The 25,594-nt window shown below is 35.6% G+C and overlaps 2 protein-coding genes across 6 annotated transcripts; both read right to left on the bottom strand.

Annotated features, from left to right (window-relative positions):
• Positions 1–1,067: 1,067 nt before the first annotated feature.
• Positions 1,068–9,472, bottom strand: LOC129902506 (phosphatidate phosphatase PAH2-like). Of its 2 annotated transcripts, none has more exons than XM_055977774.1 (9): positions 8,499–9,472; positions 8,335–8,408; positions 6,092–6,176; positions 5,694–5,780; positions 5,540–5,612; positions 3,096–3,139; positions 1,996–2,124; positions 1,821–1,918; positions 1,068–1,519 (listed from the first exon to the last, which is right to left on the bottom strand). In XM_055977774.1, the coding sequence occupies exons 1-9, from the start codon at positions 8,877–8,879 to the stop codon at positions 1,516–1,518; spliced, it is 975 nt and encodes a 324-aa protein (XP_055833749.1). In that variant the 5' UTR covers positions 8,880–9,472; the 3' UTR covers positions 1,068–1,515. The 2 variants fall into 2 exon arrangements, with proteins under 2 accessions (XP_055833749.1, XP_055833748.1); XM_055977773.1 differs by having other exon boundaries at positions 1,068–1,433; positions 8,499–9,471.
• A 1,281-nt stretch (positions 9,473–10,753) lies between these two features.
• On the bottom strand, positions 10,754–24,305 carry LOC129902505 (phosphatidate phosphatase PAH2-like). 4 transcript variants are annotated; one of them, XM_055977770.1, is made up of 11 exons: positions 21,649–24,288; positions 21,083–21,390; positions 20,873–20,946; positions 19,441–19,525; positions 19,125–19,211; positions 18,951–19,023; positions 18,039–18,082; positions 17,138–17,272; positions 16,946–17,044; positions 11,393–11,511; positions 10,754–11,253 (listed from the first exon to the last, which is right to left on the bottom strand). In XM_055977770.1, the coding sequence occupies exons 1-10, from the start codon at positions 23,669–23,671 to the stop codon at positions 11,458–11,460; spliced, it is 2,982 nt and encodes a 993-aa protein (XP_055833745.1). In that variant the 5' UTR covers positions 23,672–24,288; the 3' UTR covers positions 10,754–11,253; positions 11,393–11,457. The 4 variants fall into 4 exon arrangements, with proteins under 4 accessions (XP_055833745.1, XP_055833743.1, XP_055833746.1 ...); XM_055977768.1 differs by having other exon boundaries at positions 11,382–11,511; positions 21,649–24,287; XM_055977771.1 differs by having other exon boundaries at positions 11,382–11,511; positions 21,083–21,240; positions 21,649–24,282.
• Between the last annotated feature and the right edge of the window lie 1,289 nt (positions 24,306–25,594).

Raw genomic sequence — 25,594 nt, 5'->3', positions numbered from 1 at the left:
GGATAAGGTTCAAGAAGTTACCAGAGTCGGAGTTCTAATTAGCAATAAGAGAAAAAGAAGTTCCATTATTCCTCACTAATAATAGTAAAATCAATGGCGCAGAGTCAAAAAGAACGAAGACTATGAATAAACCATGTCTTTTAATTTTTTTAATTTAAATTCTTTTAAATTTGTATATTTTTTAAATAGCTTTAAGAACATTTCAATCCTTTTTATCAGAAAAAGGTTTTATGAGTTTTATCACCATTTTTTTTCTTACCAAACACACTAATTACTTAATACTCCATATCAGTTTCATCACTACTATCTAAAAACATTACTACTTATTTATAAAATCATTTTCGATACCTAAAAGTATTTTTAAACACTTAATGATTATAACTACTTTTAATTAGCTAACGGGCGAGCTCAACAAGGAGAGATTCGTTTAGTACTGCTTTCCGATCCGTTAGGATTAGGCTTCAGTCTTTTCCGAATCAATTAACAATGTAGTATTGAAAGTTGGATTAATATGATCCAAATTTGATTTTAACATATTTGATTATACTCCCTAGTTACACCTTTTAATCAATTAACTTATTCCATAAGCAGTGAAAGTTGCATTATAATTTCTACTATAATAATTTATACAGTTGCGTGAAAGTGAAGCCTATCAATGATATTGTTATAAATGTGAGCTATTTCATCACCTAAGTTGTATAGGTCAAAAAATTACGTCTCAATCACAAACAAGTTGTATGGCATTCAAAAGTGTCGGATTTCGCAGCATTTCCAGCGATGGAAAACGTCAAATGAGTTTGGGAGAATTCAAGAGATGGTTGAAGAAATTCAATGCGAACAAGGATGGAAAGATAAGCAAAGAAGATCTCCGAGAGGCGATCCGTTCGAACGGAAATTGTGATGGATGCATTGATGAGGATGAAATAATGAACCTCACAGAGTTTGTATTGAAGCATTTAGGTATTAGGATTGTTTCTTATTAGTTTTCAGGTTTGTGTGTTTATAACAATAATAAATATTTCTGTTAGAGCTTTGATGGATAGAGATACTGATATCTGTGTGAGTCGTTTCAAGGTAATCACTGGACAATCTCCATTCATTTCACGCGCAATAGGAACATATCCTACAGTGTACAACACAAAACATGAATGCAGAGCAACTATTGATGCATGCTAGTAACTTCCATGTGCAATATATACCGTTACAGTGAGGCTGGCTTTGGTTAAGCCAAAGAAATAAGTTGTGTAGTTAGAATATGTATTTACCAACTTTTTATGCAAATACATTAAAAGTGAGAGTAAAATACAACAAAGGTTCATCTTGTGAGTCCACTCACACGCGTTGGTAAAACCCAATCCTGTAATTTCAGGTGTTTCCGCTTTGCACGCGATATGCAGACCAAGGAACTATTCTAATATAGTCAGCCTCGTAAGCTGCACATATGAGCAAACAACACGGACGATCATTAAAATGAACATAATGGTGAAAATGCTCTGATGCTCCACGTCAAGATAGCTAACTGTGAGGGAAACAATTGAAGCTCGATATATCACGGATTTCTCTTTGCTCTATCAAGTGCTAAATGGTCAAGTATAAAAAAGGAGCAGCCCGGTGCACTATGCGCGAGGTCCGGAGAAGGGTCAGATCACAAGAGTCTATTGTACATAGTCTTACCCTGCATTTCTGCAAGAGGCTATTTCCACAGCTCGGGCACGTGACCTCCGAGTCACAGACAACAACTTTACCAGTTATGTAAAGACTCCCCTTCTAAATGATCAAGTAATCATCTATGTAAAACAAGGAAAGCTAAGTAATCCAACCTGTTCACCGAGGAAATAGGTGGAAACATGTCATTAACACGACCATGTATATAGGTGTATGATTTTGTATCTATGTGGCGATTTAGAACAATTTGACCCTGTGCATCATTACAATAATATCATTCAAAAAACTGTGTTACTTGCAAAAGGTAATTTACAGTTAACTTCTACATACCTTTGAATTGATGGTGAAGATCTTTCCTTCAGGTATTTCAACCTTGAGGTAGCAAAGCTCGTCAGTGTCCCTGTTTCCAAAACCAGCATAAAAGGGATTCCTATCAGCAGGGAACAATGCCTTGATTTCCTGCAAATTGAAAGTCAACATTCGATACGTTAATTATCTATATTGGTTGCCAAAACGAAGATGACCTAAGATAAATTGCTCAAAGTTAGTCACTAAAACAGCCCTGTAGAAGTTGCAAACATAATTATTCCAAGAGAAAAGCTCTGAAAAATAGGAGTTGGGGATGAAGCACCAAAAGAGAAAATATTGTTATGTTTATCGTGAAAAACGTTTTCTACTCCCAAGTTATAATTTCGAGTTTTATCTTATTAGACAATAGATCCATCTTCTGATTCAGTTTGATGTTTTCTGCACAGCCATATTTTAAGCGGAGCACACCAAACAACCCAACTTCTCATCCACCTTAAACAGGAGTAAGATCAGTCATCTGGTACTCCCTTCGTTTAAAAAAGAATGTCTCTTTTCTTTTTTGACAACTTTTTAATTTCAAATTCCACATGAAATGCTTAAGACCATAAGATTAAAGGACATTTTGGTACATTCTACATATCTTTAGTGTAATACCTCAAGATTCAAGTCATCTTTACTTTCTAAAACTCTGTGCAAACCGTACAAAAAAGTTAAAACGGAGGGAGTATTTTACTTTGTCCAAATGGGCAAATCTCACTACATCAAATGTCCACCTTTTAAATTTGGAGAATATGGGACTAATGTGTGTATTAAACAGTGAATTTTCGTGCACCTAAACTATAAATAACCAAATATCCTTTTATTCTCTTTCTCGGGTTGTATAAATTGCAAACCATAACTCCCTTGAGATAGGAGAAAATAAAAGATTAGACAACATAGATGTAAGTCGTTTATTACTTTAAACGACAAAAGCATCTACCAGAAGTATATCATCACTAGGTTGAAGCAATAGTCCAAGGCCTCCCCAGCCTCACGGCTTTGGCAGGCATGCAGAACTTCTTTGCTTAATATGCAAAAAATATTAAGGAAAAAAAAAAGGAATTATGAATCAAGAAGCTGACCAGTAAGCAAGCAATTTTGAATTCCTGGGGAGCTTTTCTAACCACTGCAAAAGGTAAAAGAGTTAGATGCAACTCTCATTCATACTCTTAGCAAAATCCGAAGCACGTGTTCTGGGAGAATTTACTTCAAATATCCTACTACTAAATCAGAACTGCATGTACGGAGGTTAATGTTACAAAGCAGAAGGAAATAGCACCTTTCACATTTTTAGCTCATTCCCAAAAGCATGAAAATAGCAGTCCACTGAACTAATAACGCCTTACGCATTCTAAATGCTTAGTGCTGTTAATACAGTTTGAAGCAACGATCCCTCCTTTTCTATGCAAGGGTTAAATAGGTTGTCTACAGCAGGACAGTTACAAAGTGCTAAAATGACTCAATAATAAAAAAAAAAGGACTTAAAAGCGTGAGGGTGATGGAAGTCGGGAAAATTTCCAACAGTAGATACTATAAAACTTCCATGCATCACTACCATTTTTGCTAGAGTAGATACAACAACAACAACAACAACAACCCAGTGAAATCCCACAACGTGGGGTCTGGGGAGGGTAGATTGTACGCAGACCTTACTCCTACCAAGGTAGGACGGCTGTTTCCGAGAGACCCTCGGCTCAAAAAAAAAAGCGGAAAAGGGGGTCAGATAAAGTTAAAAAAAAATTCCAAGCGCTATAGAAAAATAAATCACGAAGGCATCACAGATAAAATAGAGTAATCAAAAGTACTGAAAGCAATAAATAGTAACAGAAATAGCAGAAATGAGAGTACAAGGAATTGTAATGTGCTAGTGCGCCTATGAATAGGGAAGAATAACGAGACTATGTACTAGCCTTCTACCCTAATGCGGGTCCTCCACAGCCTCCTATCTAAGGTCATGTCCTCGGTAAGCTGTAACTGAGCCATGTCCTGTCTAATCACCTCTCCCCAATACTTCTTCGGCCTACCCCTACCTCTTCTGTAGCCATCCATGGCCAACCTCTCACACCTTCTCACTGGGTCATCTGTGTCTCTCCTCTTCACATGCCCAAACCATCTCAGTCGCATTTCCCGCATCTTGTCTTCCACCGAGGCCACTCCTACCTTGTCCCGAATAGCCTCATTTCTAATCCTGTCGCTCTTGGTGTGACCACACATCCATCTCAACATTCTCATCTCGGCAACTCTCATCTTTTGAATGTGAGAGATCTTAACTGGCCAACACTCTGCCCCATACAACATAGCCGGTCTAACCACCACTTTGTAGAATTTGCCCTTAAGTTGTGGTGGCACCTTCTTATCGCATAGCACTCCGGAAGCGAGCCTCCATTTCATCCACGCTGCCCCAATACGATGTGTGACATCATCGTCAATTTCCCCGCTGCCTTGCATGATAGACCCAAGATACTTGAAACTACTTCTCTTTTGAATAGCTTGGGCACCAAGCTTAACTTCCACGCCAACCTCCTGAGGTGTCTCACTAAACTTGCACTCTAAGTACTCTGTCTTGGTCATACTCAGCTTAAACCCTTTAGACTCCAAGGTATGTCTCCAATCCTCCATCTTAGCATTAACTCCACTACGAGTCTCATCAATCAGGACTATGTCATCCGCGAAAAGCATACACCATGGCACCTCACCTTGAATTTGTCGCGTCAATGCATCCATTACCAAGGCAAATAAAAATGGACTTAGAGCTGATCCTTGATGCAACCCCATCCCAACTGGGAAATGCTCTGAGTCCCCTCCTACTGTCCTTACCCTGGTTTTGGCTCCCTCATACATGTCCTTGATCACCCTAATGTATGCCACAGGTACATCTTTAGCCTCCAAACATTTCCATAGTATCTCTCTTGGAACTTTATCGTAGGCCTTTTCTAAGTCGATGAATACCATATGCAAGTCCCTCTTCCTCTCCCTATATTGCTCCACCAGTCTCCTCATAAGATGGATGGCTTCTGTAGTTGAGCGTCCCGGCATAAATCACCTCTTCAGGTTAAGTTCCATGTTCAAAGCACTTAAACGAAAGATCAAGCTAATAAAAACCGGAGCAGTAACTGAACAACTGGCATTATGGAGATGTTAAAAATGAGGTAGCAAGATTGGGGTAACAATGCAAAAAATGTTCAACAAAGACGAGGGAGAGTAGACAATTAGCACCAGCAAAAACTTACTTCTCCTTCAAAGATATGCCTGCATCCCTAACTGAAGAATTATATAATGATAGAAAGTGCAACATGCAACTTTTTTATACAATTTTTTGAAGGAAAAGAAAGTACTTTTTTGGCCAGGCAACAGCTTTATATCAGGTTTTTATTCCACCCAAATGTTTTAGATGATCTTGTTTTATTCTACTTATCATGGTTCACACAAATATGGAAAAAACAGAATATTACCAACTCAAATGGATACAGTTTGGAGAAATGAGAATTAAAGGGAAAACTCTTCACAAAAAAAAAGAAAGGACAACCTTCTCTATATAGAGAAAGAAAAAGCCCATCAGGTGATGTGAAAACTGGTCCTTCTGGTAATCCCTTTCCATCCTGCAATTATCAAAAACACAAAAGATGAAGTCAAATTAATGGATGAGGAGAAAAAGGAAATGTATACTTTATATAAAATACCTGCATAAGATTAAACAGGAATTGTCTAGTCAGATAGGCCTGTGAAATAGAACGTGCACTTAAGAAAAGCAATTGATAACCGTTCTCCTGCAGCAAGAAGACAACATCATGCACTCTTATCCTACTATCAGAGGAAAACCGAAAGATATATTAAAATAGAGTAACTGTAGAAACATTTTGAACCTTAGTGAGGAAAAGCGCAAAATATTCGTTCCCGATATAATGGACATTCTTTTTTTTTTTACCAGTACAGTATAAAGAACGCTCTTGTACTAAAGATCTGGATCTAGTTACAATTTACTTGCCATAACTATGAAATTGGCAGCATACCTTCTCACTGTTAATCTGAATAAACCTCCTAAAGGAATGAGAAAAGCAAATGAATCAAGTCTACGAACCTTGATAGACGATAAGAGATGCGCAACACCTGTCTGTGACCAATCCTTCCCCACCAAAGGCATGAACTGTCCCAGAACATCAGATCTGTGTTAATTGATAAAAACTATCACACATCAGGCAGGAACAAGGAAAAGTATGATCTACATTTATTATCTATATCAACCAACTCAAACAGAAGTCTAGCATTCTTATTCACAAAGTTGTTCACTAAGAAACCAACAACCAAGAAGCGAGCCAACATAAGTTCAATGAGGAGCAAAGGAAACCAGCATAGAAAATTTTAGAACCCACAACTTCATTCTAACAAGGTGGACTATATAAATCAATTGCTCACCTGTTTCAATGTACTGTCTCGGGTGGTACTAGATATTTGCCGGGAAATGACTAAAGGTAAGCAAATTGTAACCCGTTCTTGAAAAGGAACACGTCATGAACGGTTTGAGCAAGTGCAGAAGAAGAAACAAAGAGAAAAGGGGAAAAAGTAACTAGAAATGACAGTTGTTATCTGTTTTTATTCCATGTTTTGATGGAAACACACAACATAGAGTCATAGGGTTGGATTCGACCAAGAAGTTCTGCAGCTCAATTTAGCTGCTCCAAAAGTTAGGACATAGGAGCCAAACCAGAAAAATCAAGTGTTTCATTGACTCGGCTAAATTTCATCCCTATTGGAAACCAATGAAGAAGGGCCAGATGCTTCATTTCCTACCTTCTGATAACTATTAACTTCAAGTTGCACTGTCAGATAACCCATATTTCCCTACAGAATGTTTCAAGGTCATGTAGTATAAACTCTGGATGTGGTTGCAATGTATAAATGGTAGGCAGTTAGCACCTTCCATAGTAATTACCCACCATGCTGTAAAAAAGATTGCCTTAGCATCCCCTGTCCTAGCTAACAAATCCTCTCTTCAACCATTAATTACTTTTTGAACACCACTATTATTGCTAAAATTATCAAAACAGAAGAAAAGAAAAAAGTATTGCAAAAGTTAAAGAGGACAGTTTCTATGGGTGCATTAAAAAGTAATTAATCCTAAGCTGATACTCTTTCATGTTATAATGTCTTCACTTTTGACTGAAAGTCAAAGCAATATTAGACATATGATAACATGTACCACTTCAAGATCTAGAAAGGAGAAACTATACAAAAACAATACTACAAGTTGGACTCCAAAATATCAAATGATAAAATTTGGTTTGTTGGGGGGGGGGGGGGGGGGGAATCAAGAGAAACAGAAGTACTACTATGATATGAAGTGCACTATTTTAAGGTTTAAATTCCGGCATAGATCATAGAGGGGAGAAGACGAGCAAGATGTATCTTAACAAAAGTATATGCTTTCTCAATGAATCACAATCAATACCTAGTTTGATGGACTTGGGAACTGATAAATATTCAGCAATGTATATAGCAAGCTTGTAATACTAATGTGCCTCAGAAGGGCTAAGAATCTCCTAATCCTGCAAAAGATGGATCTTGAATTGAAGTCTTAGACAACCATGGGTCATTATCAGTTTAAGTTCAGAATTAGTTTATACTGGAGTGGGTGGCTTAGTGTGCAGTTGACATGAGTTTTTTCAGCATTGATACTCGTAGTTTTTGAATTCATTTCTAGTTATATTACCATTGTTTGCAACTCTATGCAACATTTAAGGGACAAAGTCATTGTGGTAAACATGGAAAAAGCTCCCAAGTTTGGGATCCAAACTGCATCTTCAAAGTTCTCTTTCGAAAGTAGAAAAGATAAAAACCTCAAAATACAAAAATCTCAACTTCATATCCAACTGTAAACTCACTTTTTCTCTACAATTAATTATGTATCAACTCTACTCTTAATCTCCAAGAAAAACTAAGAAAATCTAAAAGGGAAGAGTGGATATTGGATGCATGTTTTCAACACTTTTAAGTGCATCAATTAAGACCACCTTTCATCCAATTCTAAGACTTTCGGGCAGGGAAATGAATCACAAAGCTAAATCTGAAAACAAAGCAGTTTAGAGCCAAAAGAAGCATTATTAATAAAGTTGATATCGGTTCATGTAACAGAGAAAAGTTGATACCTCTGACCTATACAATTAGATAACGGACCACCAATGCATCCACTTGCACTAATTAAAAATTGATAATTGTTACAGTCACTGTGATCAAAGTTGAACAAAATAGCAAGTCTTGGACACAACAGCACATAGAAAGGACAATAACGCCAACAATCTGTATTAGAAAGGGAATCAGTTTTACCTAGTAATTGTTCCATCAACATCAGAGATTACAATATTTGTGTCCCATCTCCACAAATATATACGTGCATCAACCTGAAAATTATGAACCTCAGACAAATTATAAGCATGCAGTTACATACACACCAAAAGGAGATGTAATGAGAAGAAGTGTCAGCAAATGACCTGCTGTTTCGAGCACGTGAATACAACCACATTCTTTCCCTCCTTCAGATTCAAAGTTGCAAGGTGTTCAGATGTTCGAGTAGTTAAAGAATATCCATTTTCCATGCCCCGCTCCCTTAGGAAGTATGCCTGACCTCTATTATCTAAATTCATATGAAAACCAGCTTCAACGCCATTGACACTTACATTAACCACGTTTTCCCTAGCCTTCAAAACCCCCTGAATCTTCCCAAATCGAACATACCAAGGAGATGATTTCAAACTCCCATCTGGCTGCTTCACCACAATGATATCCACAGCACCACCAAATGGATTTAAGGTCCCAGAAACACTACGTACGCCCCTACCTATGTAGCAACCTATCCTCCCCATAGTACTCATGCCTCTGTCGCAAATAAGTTGGGCCAGCTATATGAATCCTCACTAACCACGTTACTCCGTTTAAATCATCTAATGTCAATATTCATTCACTTAATACAAGAAAATCTAACAAGCTTCCACTTTTCAATCTTATTACCACATCACAAATAACAAACCCAATTCATCAAGATTGTATTTGTTTAGCTCATGTGCTGCAATTCATTGATTCCCTCAAGAAAATCTTTAGATCTTTCCCATAAAAATCCAATCTTTACTTCTTTCTAAAATCTTTAACAACAAATGATCAAAGAACATTAATTCAAAGACTGGTAAAGATTTTTTAAAAAAAAGTTATCTTGATAAAGGAAGGCAAATAAAAGAAGAAAAATTAAATGAACATATATTACAAAGATACAAAAATTTGCTGAAACCCCAGCAAATCAAACCTAAAAAAAAAACAGCAAATAAAATGGAAGCAGAAATTGAAATTGTTTTCTCACGCTCACATATTCTCTTTTAGTTTTTGGTCAGAAATTAAGAAAACCAAAATCTAAAAGAGAATCATAGTTGCAGAACTAAACCGTCAAGAATTTTTAACGTTGAAGAATAGTTGGTGAAAGAGCATATACTTATATTTTATTTTATAAAAATCACCCGAATGTGCACCACTGCTGTAATTATTTTGACACAGTCCAATAAGACAACACCGCAACTGTGCCTAATATCTTTAGGTAATTATACGAAGTCAGACTCTTATTTAGGTAATTACGCATATATATATATATATATTTATAAAACGGGCAAGTAACCAATGAAAGAATATTGGCCTAGTTGGTTGAGTAGAAGATCTTTCAAATGGGTGTTTCCTTTTTTTTGTGTGATTTATGAACTATTATACTAGAGTGAAGTTTACCTACTTAAAAGGCTAGAAATTGTGTATTCCTGGTATGCGGGTTTGCCCCGCACCATTTATCCTTCCTAAAGACAAAACAGTATATATGTTAGGTTTCGAAAATCATTGCAATTGTTTAAAAGGAAATGAATCAATTATATCGAAAAGGGTTTGATTTTACTTATTAATATATTATTCATATAAGAATACTTCCAGCATTTCTTATATGATTCAAATATAACTCTCCTTTGTTATAGTGACGAATTTATTGCTAAAATATAGAGCTAATAATATTGGCTGGACTAGAGATCAATTCCCACCGCTCGAACCCATTTTATAGTTCTTCTATGCTTGTTGTCATGACCTACGTGGATAAAAGAATTATTCTTTGCTTTGTCCAGATGAAAGTACAGATTCTGAAGCATATTTAGATTTCTTATTGCTTTTAAGATGAAAAAACTACTGGATTCTGAACAATGTAAAATTTAAACTAAATAAACAACTTTACTCTGAACGAGAAGTTCCTTTCTATAATTATACAAAAGTTATAGGAGTAACATGTTTAACGTCACAAATTTCAAAAAAATAATTAAAGTCAGGTAAACGCTATGATATACTTAAGAGTTAAGACTATAAATTTCAAAAATCCTTCATTTCTTTCTTAAACTCTGTACCATATCAAATTATGTTCCGTAAACTGAAATTGATGGATTACTTCTATTCTAATAAGTATCAAAATAGGAACTTGTCAAAAATCAGAACCGTTGATTATGCAATCATAATGTATACAATATTAACAAATGCACTATATTCTTAGAACTTTTAGGCAGAATCTCATCATGCCACAATAAATTAGTGGAGCATCTTATCCACCAACTTTATCTATAGAGCATTTGAAGATGAACATCCAACCAATTTCAAGGACTAAAGTCTATGTTGCTCAGACTCCAAAATGAACTACCTTTTTAGGATCTGACAACACACATCCATCAGGATTTTGAAGAATCCGGGCAATATACTCTTTATAAATTAAAAAAAAAAGTTACTACAAATGCTGGTCCAATATTCTGATGTGTTGTTCACAATTCAAAGATGTATGCACCGTTAGCATCACACTTGTCTCCACATACAAGTTCCATTATAAGCCAAAGATTCTATAGATTACCAAACTACTACAAAATCTACACTTACCTTATACTAATACTACAACAATTTACAAAGTTCAACTCGTCCTAAAGGAGGACTGATGTGGAACGTATTTCATATTTTACTCCCAGAAGTAGGTATATACGTACATGTATGGCCAAGCGAATTGGCTAGCCTATGATTGATGAGCAGAATACCAGAAAATTGAGTACACGATTTTCTCCTCCAAGATGACGGATATAAATCAATAGTATATACACTAGTCACTTCCATGTGCGATATACAGATACAATGAACCTTGTCTGTGGTTCAATCAAACTTGCCGCGTATTTATAGTATAGACACATTAGCCTTTTGCTGCAAGAAGTTAAAAAAATAATGTAAAAGCATACACATTAGACCACAGACTGTGTTTGGAATCTACAATTACGTAACAAATTCCTGTAATTTCAGCCTCAGAAGTTGAAAATATAAATAAAAGTTACCTGAATCTTACATTGGCAGTGGGGGGTACCACCCCTGAATCTCAAAAGAATAGTTCAGCATGGACTCTGCTCATTTTCAATCAATATAAGGAGGCGGAAGTCTCCAGAAATTCCACACGTTAAAATCCTCCTGAAGAAAAGTGAAAATTGTTGAGCAAGAGTAAGATTATTGAAGCTTCCAGACAGCTTTGGATGTACATGAAAGAAGCATTTGACATGGTGACTCGCGCCTATTTCATATCCCGAAAGAGTATGAGATATGATCAAGCAACACCCAGAATAAGTGGCAATCAATGAACCATTTACAAACAAAAGTAAACAGCATAATATTTCTCGTCCTGACTCGAAAATGCAATTGTCTAAGGATGTTCCAGAATCCAGAAAACTATACTTTTTGCACATGGTGAATGACCATAATCTGAATTGACAACTGACAAATTATTTGCAGATATCAACAACATACCTAATGTACCCACAAAGTGACTCTGGGGAAGGTAGAGTGTACACAAACCTACCCCTACCTCAGAGGTAGAGAAGTTGTTTCCGACAGACCCTCGGCTCAAGGAAAACCATCCAAAAAGAAGTAACGGAAGTGAAAGCATTTGGAGTTCTAACTACAGCAAAATAATACAATATCGAAGTACAAGTAACAACATATAGTATCAGAAATCAGAGGACAAGAAACTGCATGAGCATTACTATGACTACTAGTATGGACGGATATCGAGACAACGAACTACTACCTACCAATCTTCTACCCAATTTGGTGTCCTCCACAACCTTCTATTGGTTCTCTCTTCCTATTTGTAAAATTTATTGCTTCATTTTTTTTGTGCAAAAACCCTTGTTCCTTCATTTCCTTGGGTTCTCTTGAATTTATTGCTTCATTCAATTTTATATAAATTTTGGGTGACCAGAGATAATGGATTCCGATATCTCTACAGGGTGTGGGTCTAACAGGTCCATACACAATCAGACTATACATTTGCTTTTAATGACAAAAATTTCTCTGATTGGGTCCTGAGGATTGAGACTGTACCCAACTTGCCGAAATTTAAAACCGACGGTGAAGGTTTTAGTGGCATTGGTGACTTCCCATAGCTTGGTTTTAGTGGAAGAGATATCAAGAAAGAAAATGATTAGCTTTTCAATTCTAATCATTTTAAACCAGAAAAGTCCCAAGGCAAAGAGATGTTAAACCCTTATGCAGAATCGAAAAGCTAATAATTATATTTCTTGATATCTCTTCTAATAAAAGTAACAATCTATGGGAAGTCAATAATACCAATAAAAACTTCACCGTCGGTTTTAAATCCTGGCAAGCTGGGTACAATCTCAATCCTTAGGACCCGATCGGAGAAATTGTCGTCATTAAAAGCGAATGCATAGTTTGATTATGTATGGACCCGTTAGACACACACCCTGAAGAATAATTGGAATTCATTATCTCTGATCACCCAAAATTTATTTAAAATTTAATGAAGCAATAAATTCAAGAGAAATCCAATTGGAAAATGAAGGAACACGGATTTTTATACAAAAAATTTACAATGAAGTAATAAATTTTACAGATCGAAAGAGAAATTTGTGTACCGTACCCGTTAGACATATGCCCCAGAGAGAATTAGAATCCATTATTGTCGGTCACCCAAAATTTATAAAAAACTGAATGAAGTAATAAACTCAAGAGAAACCCAATTGGGAAATGAAGGAACAGAGAAACCCAATTGGGAAATGAAGGAACAAGGGTTTTTATAATCAAAAAATAAAATGAAACAATAAATCTAACAGATAGGAAAAGAAATTCAATTCGAAAACCAAGTAAGATTGAGATTACTCTGTGGACTCTATAACGGAAATCTTGTTTACCACAAGAAAACTTAATTGGGTTGTTTTGCGAATTTGTTTTCATCTTAAATCAGTTACAAGTAGTTTTTGTTGTTTTGTAATGTTCAGTTCTCATGACTAGGGGTGTTCACGGTTTGGGTAAAAACCGATCCAAACCGAAAAACAAAACCAAACCGAACCGATCAAATAAACCGATTTTTTATTTGGTTTGGTTTGGTTTGTTCAAAAAAAAACGAAGAAATAATCGAACCGAACCAATAAATTATATACATATTTTTTTATAATTATATATACATACTATATTATTTTTTATGAACACTTTTTTATGCAAAAAATACAGCACTACAGCACACGAATCTAAAATAGTAAGGTATGATACATCTTTTATTTGTACAACCATATTATTAGCTTATGGATTGTTCGGTAAGTTTGTGTTGTTTAGTACATTAGATTAGCTAACAATATATAAACAGGAAGTTAAAAATAATTAAAGTCCTGGTATAAGAATTATAAGATCCAAAATGGCACGAAGACAATTTATTTTCTTTGAATGGATTATTGTCTTTTCTTCTCTTTTGAATGAATAATTTCTTTTATTTTTGTGTATAATTAATAACCGAATAAACGAACCAAACCGAACCCAAATCGATAACAACCAAACCGATGGATATATATATTTTAATTGGATTGGTTTGGTTTTAATAATTTTAAAACCGATTAAATTGGTTTGATTTTGGTTTTGACCAATAACCGACCCAAACCGATCCGTGAACACCCCTACTCGTGACAACTCTTGTGAAGGAGAAAATCTAATTAGAAAAGAAGAAATGAAGAAAGATTTAAAGGTATTAAGTGGAAAATAGAAAAAGAAAAAATATAAAGCTAGTCACCTCAATTAATCACTATACTGTATATGTCATGTGGACGAACTCTTTATGGACAAAATTGACTCCCATGTGCCTGTTGGCGATTGTTTTCAAACATTTGGTCTAGTCAGCTTTAAGGTGTGTTTTAATACATAGATAGTGATAGGTGAGAAAGGAAAAGGGAACAATTAATAGTTAGGATGTGAAACTCGTGTAAAATTGTTAGTTCAAGTGTGTTTTTGGCAATGATCTTTTTTTTTAATATTTGTTTTGTTTGATAGAAAACATTAAAAACTAGACAATTCGTGGGCCTTATGCCCCGTGTCTTAGTGATAACCCGCCCATGATCGGTAAAATACCATATCACTCGCTTCGCTTTTAAAACAACTCTTGTACCAGCCGATAGTAGAATCAATTTAGGGGGGGGGGGGGGGGAGGGGACCATAATCCATCACATGGCCATAATATATTGTTAGCTAGGTTTATTTTAGTAACATTAACAAACTATCTCTTCTCAAAGTTAGTTACAATCATCCATCTTTATACAAGGTTCACAGATGCTCCCCTAGAAGAGCACTTAATTAACCATGAAGGACGCGCAGCATTGAAGGGAAAAAGAAAAGGGAGCGGCTAATGGATAAAACAAAATACCACAAAATAAACAACACAAATTTGGATTAGGATATTTCGTTCTGCCTAAACCTTGAGATTGTAGCACTAGTAGAAGTTATTTTTGTAAATTTAGTCATTTCAAGAACGCTGAAGAAAAATGTACGGCCAAGAGAGAAGTACATTTATCGCAGGCTTTGAATGAATCTATATAATGTTCAGCTAAAGGGTCGAGTCCTTTTACTACCTGGCGTTGTCCCAATAAATATTCTGCATTGGTTATCTTTTGGATTAAGCATTTTAGCATTCAATAACATTAAAATTTAAAAGGAACCAAAATACTCAGGTCTAAAGGTTTTTCCTTTCTTACACTAACTTGAATTTGGCTTTAGTTTTTAAAATAAAATTTAGTTTGTATGCTTCCTTTTTCCGTATATGAAGTTTACAAATTACCTATATAAATTACTAAACTCGTTCTTCTCAAGTTTTTATTGAAACATATCCAGCAAGAGAAGAGGGCAAGTCCAAAGGTTTTACTTACCCTTAAGAAAATGGACTTTGGGCTGAAAATCCAAAAGCTGGATTATGACTCATGAGTTTAGAATTGTCCAAAATCATATAATGAGACTATATCACAGTTCCTCAACCAATATGGTTAACCCTAACACCTCAACACACCCCGCACTTGACATCCGGAACGTCAGTAGCAATACTTCAGGACCCAACACTAGGAAATACTACAACAGTGATGGGTCTGGCTCTGGTATCATGTTAAAAAAATTAACATAGGGCTTAACTCAACCGCAAAAGCTAGATCATATGATGAAAATTGTCCAAAACCATACAAGGAGACAACCTATTCCCGTAACCATTGTGGTACACTCTCAAACATTTACATCGGAAAACTGGTTAGCTTAAGCTGAAAATGTTGGTACTTTCACAATCCAGTTCCACTCTGTAGTGAGATGTGCTAGTTATCCCTAATTCGATTTTGATTTTGTAAGTTTAATAATAATAAATGTCCAGCCAGGTGAAAAGGACCAAGGTTCAAGGTTCTTTACTTCTCAATTTTCTTTGCTTTGTACACGGTTTTAACTTTCCAAAAATATCATTTCAAGTTTCAGCACTATGAGGCTCTATTCCCAGTAAAAGGATGCAAGTAATTATCTCTTCCAGTTCAATAACTTCTAGACTTCCCATCAATGTAGTCAAAGGCGCACTTTAAGCGCGCTTAAGCCCTGAAGCGAGGCTCAAAACGTGTTGAGCGCTTCGCCTCGCTTTATGTGCTCTTCAGTGTCATCATCAAGGTTCTAAGGCAAACTTTTCCTTGCCAGTGAGCCTCTTCTTAAGAAGTGACACTAAACAATTGATCTTTCACTTTATCATAATTTGTTTTCAATTTCTTTGGTCATATATATTGTCATTCATGTTTATAATTATTAGTCTTGGACTATACATATATATTTGTTTTTTTTTCTCCCTTTGCGCCTTTTCTCATTAAAGCCCACGCTTTATTTGCGCTTTGTGCTTAAAGCCCCAACGGACCTTAGATCTTTTTTGCGCTTTTCGCCTTTGATAACACTGCTTCCCATGCTGTCCATAAAAACTTTCTAACCAAAGGAAAGAGTCCCAAGGTCTTACCTTTTACTTCCTATAATTGGTTTAATTATTTAGAACAGAATTTATCCAACTGTGTCACAGTAGAGACAGTGTTCCAGAAGGAGACACTCTTCAAAGCGTCTGCTATACAAAAAGATACCGATAATGAGGATATAACAAAAACTACGCCTCAATCCCAAGATCGATAATGATAATAATCATTTAAAGAAAAAGTAACACTGCTACAAGAACACTGTAAGAAGAAGGGACACACCAAATGGCTGCTCCTTGGCTGCAGGGCCTAGCACAACAGAAATTGTTTTGAAACAAAAATGATGACTAAGTCAAGTAGTTTGAGCTTCCACTGGAGACAAGGTGAGAGAACTTGAGCGTAGTGAACCTACTGTAATTCTAGATGGGGTTTAAGTCTCTAAATAAGGGAAACATATTCATGACTAGACAAGATGATAAATTAACACGATGGTGGAAGTGAATCTTATACTCCACATCAAGAAAGCTAATTAAATCCTACATCCTTTGCAGAAGGGAATTATTGAAGCACGAGATCATATACTTCTCTTCACTATGTTACGTGCTAACAATCCAAAATTCATAGAAATTAGAAAAGGGAAAAACTCCAACCTGCTCACATGATAAAATCGCTGGAAACATGGCAGTGACAAGACTATGAAGAGAGGTATATGATTTTGTGTCTATGTGGCGATTTACAACAATTTGACCCTGTAGATTATAAAAAAAATCATTAGAAACTTTCTTTAACAGAGTTATCTGCAAAAAGTCCTTTCCAGTTGAGAGTAATAGTTGACTATGTACCTTTGGGTTGATAGTAAAGATTTTCCCTTTAGGTATTCCAACCTTGAGGTAGCTGATCTCATCCGTGTGTCTGTTTCCAAAACCAGCGTAGAAGGGAAAGGGATTCCTATCAGAAGGGAACAATGCTTTTATATCCTGCAAACTTGAAAGTTAACAGATTATTGATCTGCATTTGTCGTCATGGCTAGATACATATGCTCAACATTAGTAATTATATCTTCCACACAGCCAGTAATTTCGATACTCCTTGCCCTCAAGAATTTGCATACTTTGTTATTCCCATAGAAAACCCGCGATAAACAGAAAAATAAAACAAAAATACATAAAGGAAAAAAAACTTTGTTGTGTTTATGGTAAAAGATGTTTCCGAAAGTTTCACGCATACTCTTTTAGCCATTATATCCATCTTGCGATTTATTTGTTTCACTAAAAACATTTGATGTTTCTGCACAGTCATATGTTAAGCGACACCGAACAACCCAACTTGTCATCCACCTTGAATAGCAGTAAGATTTCTTAAATAATAACCAAATCTTAGTGTATCGAGCAACTGGTTTGTACATATTGAGCATTTGGAGATCTGCCAGTGTAAACAATGAGTCTTCGTGCATCAAAACACAAAAGCGCTAACTACCATTTATTACAGTTACTCGGGTTGTATAATGTTTACTAGTCATAACTCCCTTCATCTAACAAAAAAGAAAGATTGACTAAAGATATAATTGAGTAGTCTTTATTTCAGTAAAAAGACAAAAGCACTATAGCCAAATACAGATCATCAAGCAACAGTTTGAAAGCCTCCCCAGACTCATTGTTTGGGAGACGTGCAAAACTTCTTTTGCTTAAAATGCAAAAAGTTTTATTACGGAAAAAGGAAGCAAATATGAATCAAGAAACTGACCTCTAAGCAAGCGATTTTGAATTCATGAGGAGCTCTTCTAACCACTGCAAAAGGTAAAAGGGTATATGCATCTCTCAGTCATAATATTAGCAAAATTCAGAACACTTCTTAATATTCTAATACTCAATCAGATTCAGACATGCTGCAAGGCATTCATGCTCTAAAAAAAATGAAACAGCAGCCAGTGAACCAAACAATGCTTTTTTGCATGAAACTAGCAGCCACTGAACCAATAATGCCTTTTGCATTCTAAATGCATGTTACTACTGATACAGTTTGAGGCACTTTGCCGGCAATGTCATCGATCTTTTCTTTCATATTGCAGAGTTGTGGAGGTAATTGTCAACAGAATAGTTAAAAATCACTAAAACGACTAAATATATAAAAAAGGACATAAGAACATGAGAGTACAAGAAAAGTCAGTAAATATCCAACAACTGAGAGCATACAACTTCCTGGCATCATTACCATATTCGCTGGAGTAGATAATTTCAATAAAATAGTTGTTACATCTTCAGGAGTAAGTTCCTTCTTCAAATGCACTTAAATCAAAGATCATATAAGAGTGGGAACAGCAATCTGGCACTAACGAAATGTTTTTTTTTCAGAAATATGTGGTAGCAAGAGTGGGCTAACAGTGCAAATATGCTCTTCAAAGAGGAGTGGGAGTAAACGGTAAGCACCGGCAAGGAGGCAACAGCTTACTTCTACTTTCATGCTCTCTATCAGCACCCCCAATTGAAAACTATACAAGGATAGAAATTACAAGATGGTCTTGTTTAATTCCAATAATCATGATTCATATGAATACGTAAAACAAAACATTAGCAATTCAATAGGATGCATAGTTTGGAGCAATGAAAAGATCAAGGGGAAACTCTTCAGAAAATAAAGAAATGAATAACTGGTGACCTTCTCGAAATAGAGAAGGGAAAATTCCATCAGGTGATGTAAGAACTGGTCCTTCTGGTAATCCCTCTCCATTCTGCATTTATCAAAATCAAAAGTCAAAAAAAAATGAAGTCAAATTAATGAAGGAGAGAAAAAAGTGATTACTTAAGCCAAATTTTCTTTTCATCAAATTACCTGCATAAGATTAAAGAGAAATTGTCTAGTGAGATAGGCCTGTGAAATAGCACGTGCACTTAGGAAAAGCAAATGATATCCGTTCTCCTGCAGCAAAGAGGAATTGTCTAGTCATGATGCACTCTTACGCTATAATGAGTTAGAAATGAAAACTCCATCCCAAATTTATGTGGTGGTGTTTGACAGGGCAAGGAAGTTAAGATAGAAAGACTTTTGAGGCTTGTGGTCTAAAACATGTCATCGACATTTGTGTGGCAAGAAGTTTCAATAAATCTCAAAAAAAAGGAAAAAGAGAAAACAAATAAAGTCTATGGACCTTGATAGCCGAAAAGAGATGCGTAACGCCTATCTGTGACCAATCCATCCCAACCAAAGGCATGAACTGTCCTAGAACATCAGATCTGTTTAATTGACAAAAATATCGCACATCAGATATGCACAAGGAAAAACATCTATATTATTTATCATATATCAACCAGCTCAAACAAAAGTCTACCTTTCTTGTTCACTAAGGAACCAAAGAGTGGAACCAACAGAAGTTTAAAGAGGAGAAAAGGACCAGCATAGAAAAGTTTGAACCTTATAAATCTGATTTAACAAGTTGGAAAATGTAAACCAACTTCCACCTGTTTCAATGTATCATCTCAGTTATAGATATTTCTAGTGAAAGAATGACTCAACCTAGAAAAGCTGTAACTTAAATTCTGCCTGTAAAAGGAACACTTAGCAACATTTGCTAGAAATGATTTTATCTGTTGCTGTTCCAGGTTTTGATGGAAAGACACAACATAGAGTCGTAATGTTTGGCTTCAGTCAAAAATTCAACGGCTCAATCTACTTGATCCAAGAGCCAGGGGGCACGCCAAACTTGTCAATTGCTTTTGAACTCTGCTAAATTGCATCCCTACTGGATTCATTTTCTTCTTTCTGATAACTATACTTCAGGTTGCACCAAATAAGCCCTATTTTCTAGTAGTATGTTTCAAGGCCAGATGGTGTAAAGTATGGGTAAAGTTACAATAATTTTCAGCTTGGATTCTCTATTCTGAATTCATTTCTGGTTACATTACAATTTTGTACTACTGATTAAAAACAATTCTGAGGCAACTCTATAGAACATTTAAGAAAAATTTTGGAAGAGGTTTCCAAATTTGATGTCCAAATTCCATCTTCCAAGTTCCCTTTCAAAAGATAAAATCTCATTCGTACCAAAACATCCAATTCATATCTAACTTTGACCCATTTTTCTCTACAATAATATATAAATTGAACTCTATTCTTAACTCCGGTTTGCGACAATCTATTACGGAGGGTGAGCGCTAGGCTTGTGGAATTTTTCAACAGCTCCAAGTGCATCATGTGAAGGTTCAGCAATTAAGACCATCTCACATCCAATGTGATTGGTAGTTGGACATGTAAGTGTATCACAGAGTTAACTACATGTAGAAAGCAATTTACGGTCAAAATTGTTACTACTTGCTAAAGTTGATGGTTGGACAAGACAGTTCCTGCTTATCAAAAAAAAAAGATAAGACAGATTTGTGTAACAGATCAAGGATGATATATCTTACCTATACAAATAGATATCAATAATAACCACCGACGCATACATTTGCATAAACTAGAAGTTAACCATTGTTAATTCATTGTGATCAAAGTTGAACAAAATAACAAGTCTTGGACACAGAAGCAAGCTCATATAGAGGACAATATCACCAACGATCTATTGTAGAAAATGAATCAATTACCTCGTAATTGTTCCATCAACATCAGATATTACAACTTTTGAGTCCCATCTCCACAAATATATACGTGCATCAACCTGTGAAGTAAGCACCTTAGATAAATTATAAGCATGGAAGCATTTGCCACACTTGGAAAGAAAGATGAAAAATTTCTTGAAAGTGCTCAAACACAAAAGGGGGATGTAATGGGGGGGAAAAGTCCCAGCATATGACCTGCTGTTTCCCAAGCATTGCGGTCGAGAATGTGAAAATAACTATATTCTTTCCCTCCTTCAGATTCAAAGTAGCCAGTTGTTCAGGTGTTGGAGTGGTTACCATTATTTTCTTCTTAGAAATCTTTGGCCTTGGCACATCTTTATCTCTATCACCACCTGTGTTTTTTGAAATATTTTTAGCATCAGAATTTACATCTTCATCCCTGGACAACCCAGAATTTTTCATGCTTCTTGATCTCTTAAAAGAAAAAGACCATGATCTCCAGCTACTACTACCCAATGAATTAATGGATCTGGGATCTCTTTCTGCAAAGATTCAAACTCGTCAATGATTATCTAGCCTAATCTTTTAGTCCATATAAATCAACTTCTTTTTCCAGCATATTAACCTCAAGCATCCAAAACAAAATTAAACTTCAGGTCCTTCAAGGTAAAATCATAATATCACCAGACGAAATAGAAAACTTATCTGAAACTCAAACTATACAAATATAAAGAGTAGAAAAGGCATCATAATAAGCTTCAAAATGATTTTAAAAGGGGGCACAATTTATAATTTCTTACCAATTTCTGGGGTGGCTGAAATATTTTTCACCTCCTCCGCGAACTCACCAACTTCTGTTGTCTGTAGTACAATTGATGAATGTAAGTTCTCCGGGTTAGAAGGAAAAGCATTATCATGAGACCACATATTGGGTAAAGATCTGCCTATCCGCATAACTCCATTGTCCTGAACTATTGCAGGAATGTCAACATTGCTTGATACAGTTTTGAGTTTTCTTCCATCTGCAACAATTGGCAGATCACTTTGGATGGACTTAATTAGAGTAGGACCAGACTCATAGTTTGGTACTCGATAGTCTTCGATATCAGGAGAGCCTGAAGGTGCAGGGGGGTAATCTTCTTTTTCCTTATAATCTGAAGAAGTGGACTCCGTGTATCTGGCTACAGTGTCGCAACAATCATCAATATCACCAAAGACAAGGTGCTCTTCCTCCAAGCTTTCTGATGAAGAAACAGATAAAGGGACCAAACTGCCACTAGATTCATTAGGATCACCAAGATCCCCTGAAGAGGCTCCCAGCTTGCTTGTTGCTTTATCTGTTATGCTAGTCTTCCGATCTTGATCTTCATAGGTTGAGGTGCTTGAACAAGAGATGGGTAAAATGCACCCAAGATTTGCTTCTGCCGCAGAGCTATTTAACGAACCACTCTCGGAGACCAAAAAATGAGAGATTGAGTTTGGATAAGTATTGTTGGTTATAACCTTGAAACCATTTGAAGGATCTTTTTCAAATAATAAGTCCTCTTCTGGTTGAGAGTTTCCCTTTGACATCAACTCGTTCAGACTGAGCACTGTTTGGGTGTGCATACGAGCTTCGAGATCATGAGAAGCACACAAGTTTTGAGTAAACTCTTCAGTTGAAACATCCAGCACCGCTGTCGAGTTCTCTTCAGTTTCATAATAGAAAAAGGACTGGACTGCAGCAGTTTCATGTTCCTCCTTGGGAAGACAGCTAACTGTAAAAGAATCGTGTTTCTCTATCTCAGGGGAATCCACAAATTTGGAACAGGGGTTCGCAACCTCAAATATAAATGTACCGCCCGTGGCATCATGATCAGTGTTAACTACGCCTAGTTCACCACTATCACCAGAAATTCTTAAGCTTTCTTCACGACTATAATCTTCAACACCTTGGACAACAGACACTCTTGTGGCATTCTCAGATTTTGAAAATAACGCATGTCTACCAGTTTCCTTGACAGACTTCTCTTGAGTCTGAAAGCTTGGATGAGAACCATCATCCTTCTCACGAGCAAGCTCCCGGAAATCAAGATTGTCTAACATGTTATCATGTGCAAGAGAACTCGTATCACTTTTCTTGTCATATATTTGCAAGTCCTCTTCTCTAACACCCTTCGACATATCTTGGGAAGAAACTGGTATGGCATAATCTCTACTGTACCTCTTGGGGGTAAGATTAGTAGACCACTTCATTTCTAACAGATCAGCTGCCATTTCAGCACATTCCAACGAGTCTGTCCTCCTAATACTGGCATCATTGTCTTCCCCAGGAAGCCTGTCTTTTTTCATCGACTTCCTCCTGAAAACCATGCCTAAAATCCCAGGTCTTCGGGAATTGGCCCTCACCAAGGCATTCTCACCGCTCACATTAAACTGAGTAGTTGAATTAGATTCAGCAGCATCATAATTGCAACTCTTTGATATTGTTGGCCGCTTACTACTGCTTTGCCCATCAGTATCCTCACCTGAGGATGAAGAAGAAGACAAAGTCTCCCCATCTTCTATATCTATCTCCTTTATAAAGAAAGCTCGTCCCCTACTATCTAAATACATATGAAAACTGGCTTCAACGCCATTGACAGCTATATTAACCACCTTTTCTCTTGTCTTCAAAACTCCCTGAAACTTCCCAAATCGAACATACCAAGGAGAGGATTTCAAACTCCCATCCGGCTGCTCCACCACTATGATATCTACAGCACCACCAAATGGATGGAAAGTCCCCGAAACACTACTTACCCCTCTCCCAATGTAGCTACCTATCCTCCCCACAGTATTCATTTTTTCTAATATTATGAATATCTGCCGAGCAAGCTTCCACTTTACAGTCCTATAGCCCCATAACAAAATCAAAACCCCAATTTATCAAGATTGAATCTTCCCCCTCATTTACTACATTTCATTCATCAAATTGACTAAATCTTCAAATCTTTCCCATAAAAATCCATTTTTTTACAGTTTTCCCCAATCGTTAATTGATCACAATTCAAAAAGGGGAAACATGTATATACTACAACAATACACAAATTTGCTGAATACCCAACAAATCAAACCAAAACCCCATCAATAAAATGGTATCAGAAACTAAACCCAGCTCAAATAATCAGTGTTGATCTTATTAGGGTAGCAAATCAAGAAACCCGCAAAATACAAAATAGATAATTCAGAAACAATAACTGTCAAAGACTGAGCTTTGAAGAACAGTTAGCTGGAAAAAAGAAAAGAAAAGCATATTCTTTTTAATATGATTCGAATGTGCCACTGCCATAATCAATTGACACAGTCCAATAAAACGACACCGCCATCGTATTGAATACTTAGCAGTAATTTTTTTAGACATATAATATACAGTATTTACGTAAGAGTACAAAACGTGTAAGTAACCAAATGAAGAATGAAATTACAGGGTGAAATCAAAGATTTTTTTTCCGTAAAGACTAGATGAACTTACCGGAGAAAGAGAACAGAAATTGAAGACAAATGGAACAGAGAAAATTGAGTATAACGTTAATGTTTGGTTTAGTTGAGTTTTTGCAGAATGTACAACTTTTGGAGTAGCAAAAATAGATTTCTAGGGGTGGCAGTGATATGTCATTTGAGCTTTTTTTTAAAATTTCTCACCGGAGTTGTGTTACAAAGTTCCATATTAAGGTAAAGTCCTTTGTTCCTTGGGAATTCAAACTTGAGATATACGATTAAGGACAATAAAGTACTTATCACTCCACTACGATCCTTATTGATGTCATTTGAGTTCAATGAGGGTGTGGGACGGAGGGTAACAAATTGTGTATGATTTATCAATTTGAAAGATAAAATGTGTTTTATTCAATAGCAATATCTGAACATCAAATCGTGCTTGGTCAAGGTTTCGAAAATATGTTTTTTCAAAAAAAATAAACATTTTTAAATTTTTTGAAATATAATTTCTAGTATTACTCAAAAACATTTTTTTTTCTAAAAACTTGATCAAATATCTTATTTCTCTAAAATAAATTCTTTTTTATTTTTATTTAAAAATATATATTTACCTTTCCAAAATCTTGATCAAACAGATGAAAATAAATATTCGGACTTTTGATAGTTAATTTGTGAAATGAATTACAATAAGAATTTCATAATAATATTATAAATCATGATTTTTATAGTTAAGACACTTTTTTTGAAAAAATGGAAAACTGGTAGTTGAAGAACGTACTTAACTTCCAAATATGATAAGTTCAAATTAAATGTGACTACAGGTACGTGCCTTTCATTTCATTTTCACATAATAAGATGGGACAATTTGATATAGCATTTTCGGATTCATAATAATCGTCTATATTTTTACATGTAATAAACTTTCGCAGGATTATTTTCTATTATTCAAATTATAAATATTATGTTCACATATTTCGACATAATGAATTATTTGAAATTGTAAATTTAGACAAAGAAAATGATATATTGTTATGCTCAATCTCTAATGCACTTAGAAAATTATTGATAATCAGTATCAAAAAAAAAAGAAAATAATTGATAATGATCAACATTCATTTGTTTACGTGATTATTTCTCATTGACCAATTAATCTAAAGCCTATAGTTTGGAGTATTTAACAACCTGATTTTTATTCAATTTGATATATTATGTGATATTTATATTAGAGCTCAATTAAATTTGAATTCAATTCAAAAAATTTTATTGTATGATTAAAGTTTTTCCTAA

The sequence above is a fragment of the Solanum dulcamara genome, chromosome 9, assembly GCF_947179165.1.
Source record: "Solanum dulcamara chromosome 9, daSolDulc1.2, whole genome shotgun sequence".
In the NCBI taxonomy this organism is placed as follows: domain Eukaryota; kingdom Viridiplantae; phylum Streptophyta; class Magnoliopsida; order Solanales; family Solanaceae; genus Solanum; species Solanum dulcamara.
The sequence above is the reverse complement of the archived record's forward strand: the minus strand, read 5'-3'. Positions and strand labels throughout refer to the sequence as shown.